The 2,585-nt window shown below is 38.9% G+C and overlaps 1 protein-coding gene across 1 annotated transcript; it reads right to left on the bottom strand.

The window, feature by feature from the left end:
* Positions 1–435: 435 nt before the first annotated feature.
* On the bottom strand, positions 436–2,585 carry LOC112732877 (probable protein S-acyltransferase 7). The gene is made up of 5 exons (XM_025781687.3): positions 2,283–2,585; positions 1,993–2,175; positions 1,606–1,896; positions 1,272–1,505; positions 436–1,169 (listed from the first exon to the last, which is right to left on the bottom strand). Exons 1-5 carry the CDS (start codon positions 2,394–2,396, stop codon positions 732–734), a joined length of 1,260 nt encoding a protein of 419 aa, XP_025637472.1. The 5' UTR covers positions 2,397–2,585; the 3' UTR covers positions 436–731.

The raw sequence follows: 2,585 nt of genomic DNA, 5'->3' as shown, positions 1-2,585 counted from the left end.
TATTAACTTAAATGTAAGGCAAATTTACAGAAAATACTCCAAAATCGTTATAATTTATTATTTTTGGTTAATAATTTATTAGTAATATTTAAAATATTGACAAAAAATATGATATTAAACTACTTGGCTAAAAATGTTAGATTACTAACTAAAAGTACTGACTAATATAACTTAAAATTATTGGCCCTTAATCTCTTCTAAAAAAAATATTAATCACCTAATATTTCTCATTTGTTGCATGAATATTACAATTACCTACTAATGCTATACCAAAGGAATTAAATAAAAATCACATTTTTTGTGAATTCTCATATATGATTTAATAATCTGAAACTTGAATATAAGCATGCACGGGTTCAACCGTTCAACACTAGTTAGGCAAATAATGGCTTTAATTAAACACCTCCTCTGACCATAAAAACAACACACATGTAATGACTTAGAAAATACACTTGCATTTTTTCATAACAATCAAAAGGTATATGTACAGATGCCAATGATCACTACAAATTCGGTTTTTCTTGCTTCTGCTGCTGTACACAAACTCTTCTTTCATAGGAATTAGGAGATCACCTCAAATGAAGTCCACAAAACACTAGTACGATCAGTAAAGCACTAACTTTTAACACTAACCACTTTAATCCTTTCGTTCTTTCTCCCCCCGCCCCCAATTATTCTTTTGATTTTTAGTTTACATCTCTGAAATTGACTTGAGATTTTGACAGTATGCACTATGCTTGAGTTGGGTTCCCACTACTACAGCTATTTGCAGTCACAACTTCAGGAGTTATTTCCCACTTTCTGCTAGTTCTTTCCCACAGAGACTGCCTAAAAAATGAAGCTTCTTGTCCCTCCCCACTTTCCCTGTGAATGCTCATGCTTTCATTCTGGGACACATTACGCAATTCACCATCCCTGCGATGTTCCACATTCCTCTCTTCCACCTCGTTCTCTGTGGTTTTCTTCAGCATAGGGCTTAGGGACTGACCACCCACTACTCTTTGGTGTGACTCTGATAGCGGAAGATCCTTTGGAACCTTAGCCCTAAAGTTATGCTTGGATGGAGGAATGCTAGTGCAGAATACTTGTTTGAAATTCTCAACTATCCCTCTGTCATATGGGTTTACCAGTTGTCGATCATAGCGGTATTTAAAATTTTCATAAGTAGACTGCACGTAAAACAAAAGGAATGATTATCATTAAACGAATGTGTATTAATACATTGGAAAATGCAGTATATGAGGATTGATGACAAATTCAAAGGGTCAAACCTGGTTTGTGCTGATGAGATAGGTGTGGAAAACAGTGAGGCCTCCAACAAACCAGACCCAAATGAAAGTGTAGATTATTAGTGCAATAGAGGCCGGGGTTCTGATCATTGCTTTCCAAATTGTTTTTTCCTCAGAATCCATGATCTTCTTAATGTAGACCCAGCAAAAGACATGCACATATAAGCAAAGAAGTGTTGCAGAGAGTACAAATATGTAGAAGAACCTGTAATTTCGCTGCAGCATGCGAGAAACAAAGCAAACAGAGTTGATTTAGGAACATTATCTATAATATTTAAAAAAAAACAATAATAATTGATAAGGGTATTACTATTACCAATCCAATACACTGGCCCAGCCAGGGACAGTGATGATCAAATCGTTCCACACAATTGTCGCATACAGAGCAATGAGAACAGCGGAGGGGTCTATAGAGTTGGCAAGTATCGCAATATTTGACTTTGACAGGTACACCGTTGACTAAAACAATCTTTGACCGCCGTGGGCGGGTGGAAGCAGCACGGGGCACAGTCTCATCAGCATCATCATCAGACTCTGGTGGAGGATAAGCGCTGCGAGGTACTATACCTGGATCTCTTCCTGAGGTTAGTACAAGGGTAATCAGAACCTGGGAATTCAATACAATAATTTAACACTTAAAAAGAGTAGTGTGAATGAAAGACACTAGACTAGGTGTTGTTCGTAGATGGATCGAGAAACTTACAAAGAAAGTGTGAACGATAACAACGACGATAATTGACCACCCGGCGTGATGGGGAAAATCATGAATGAGTTTTCTGGCAACGAAGGCACAGAAGAAAGCAACAGGAGCAATCACAAGAAACAGCGATATAAATATGGATTTCACGTCTGGTCCAAATATAAGCCTACCTCGAAGAAAAAACACCTGAACAAGGCGCCAAATAAAGAAACCGAACTCATTCGTTATTTCAATCGCAATTTATAATTGGGAGAGTCAAAATCCCTAACTAATGTTTCAGTTGACTTGCTTACATTATTGCCTTGCCAGGCGCGGTAAGTTCTGACGAATGATGATGCAGCAGGGGATCCCGTGCCGGAGGAGGTGGGCGGAGGCGGCGGCGGCGGCGGCTGCATCATCGCATTCATTGGCGGTTTCCTGTGCTTGGAGGATGGGAACGAGAAGATGGAAGTGGCAATGAAGAAGAACAGAGCCACGCCAAAATTGTATTGCGTCTGGTCAACGCCTCTGGCGGCCACCGCCGGCTTCTTAATTGTTTACTTCCTTTGACTTTTCTTTCTTTATCAACCGAGTTTTTTTTTTTTTTTTGGGTCGTT

Source organism: Arachis hypogaea, chromosome 13 (assembly GCF_003086295.3).
Source record: "Arachis hypogaea cultivar Tifrunner chromosome 13, arahy.Tifrunner.gnm2.J5K5, whole genome shotgun sequence".
Lineage (NCBI taxonomy): Eukaryota > Viridiplantae > Streptophyta > Magnoliopsida > Fabales > Fabaceae > Arachis > Arachis hypogaea.
Note: the sequence above shows the minus strand (reverse complement) of the source record. Positions and strands in the feature narration are given on the sequence as shown.

What these genes read in the sequence shown, in the direction of transcription:
- LOC112732877 (XM_025781687.3), bottom strand. Translation starts at nt 2,396, where the DNA reads ATGAATGCGATGATGCAGCCGCCGCCGCCGCCGCCTCCGCCCACCTCC. An exon ending in GCGCCTGGCAAGGCAATAAT is followed by an intron (nt 2,176 to 2,282) that starts GTAAGCAAGTCA and finishes CGCCTTGTTCAG; the next exon opens with GTGTTTTTTCTTCGAGGTAG. An exon ending in TGGGCCAGTGTATTGGATTG is followed by an intron (nt 1,506 to 1,605) that starts GTAATAGTAATA and finishes CGCATGCTGCAG; the next exon opens with CGAAATTACAGGTTCTTCTA.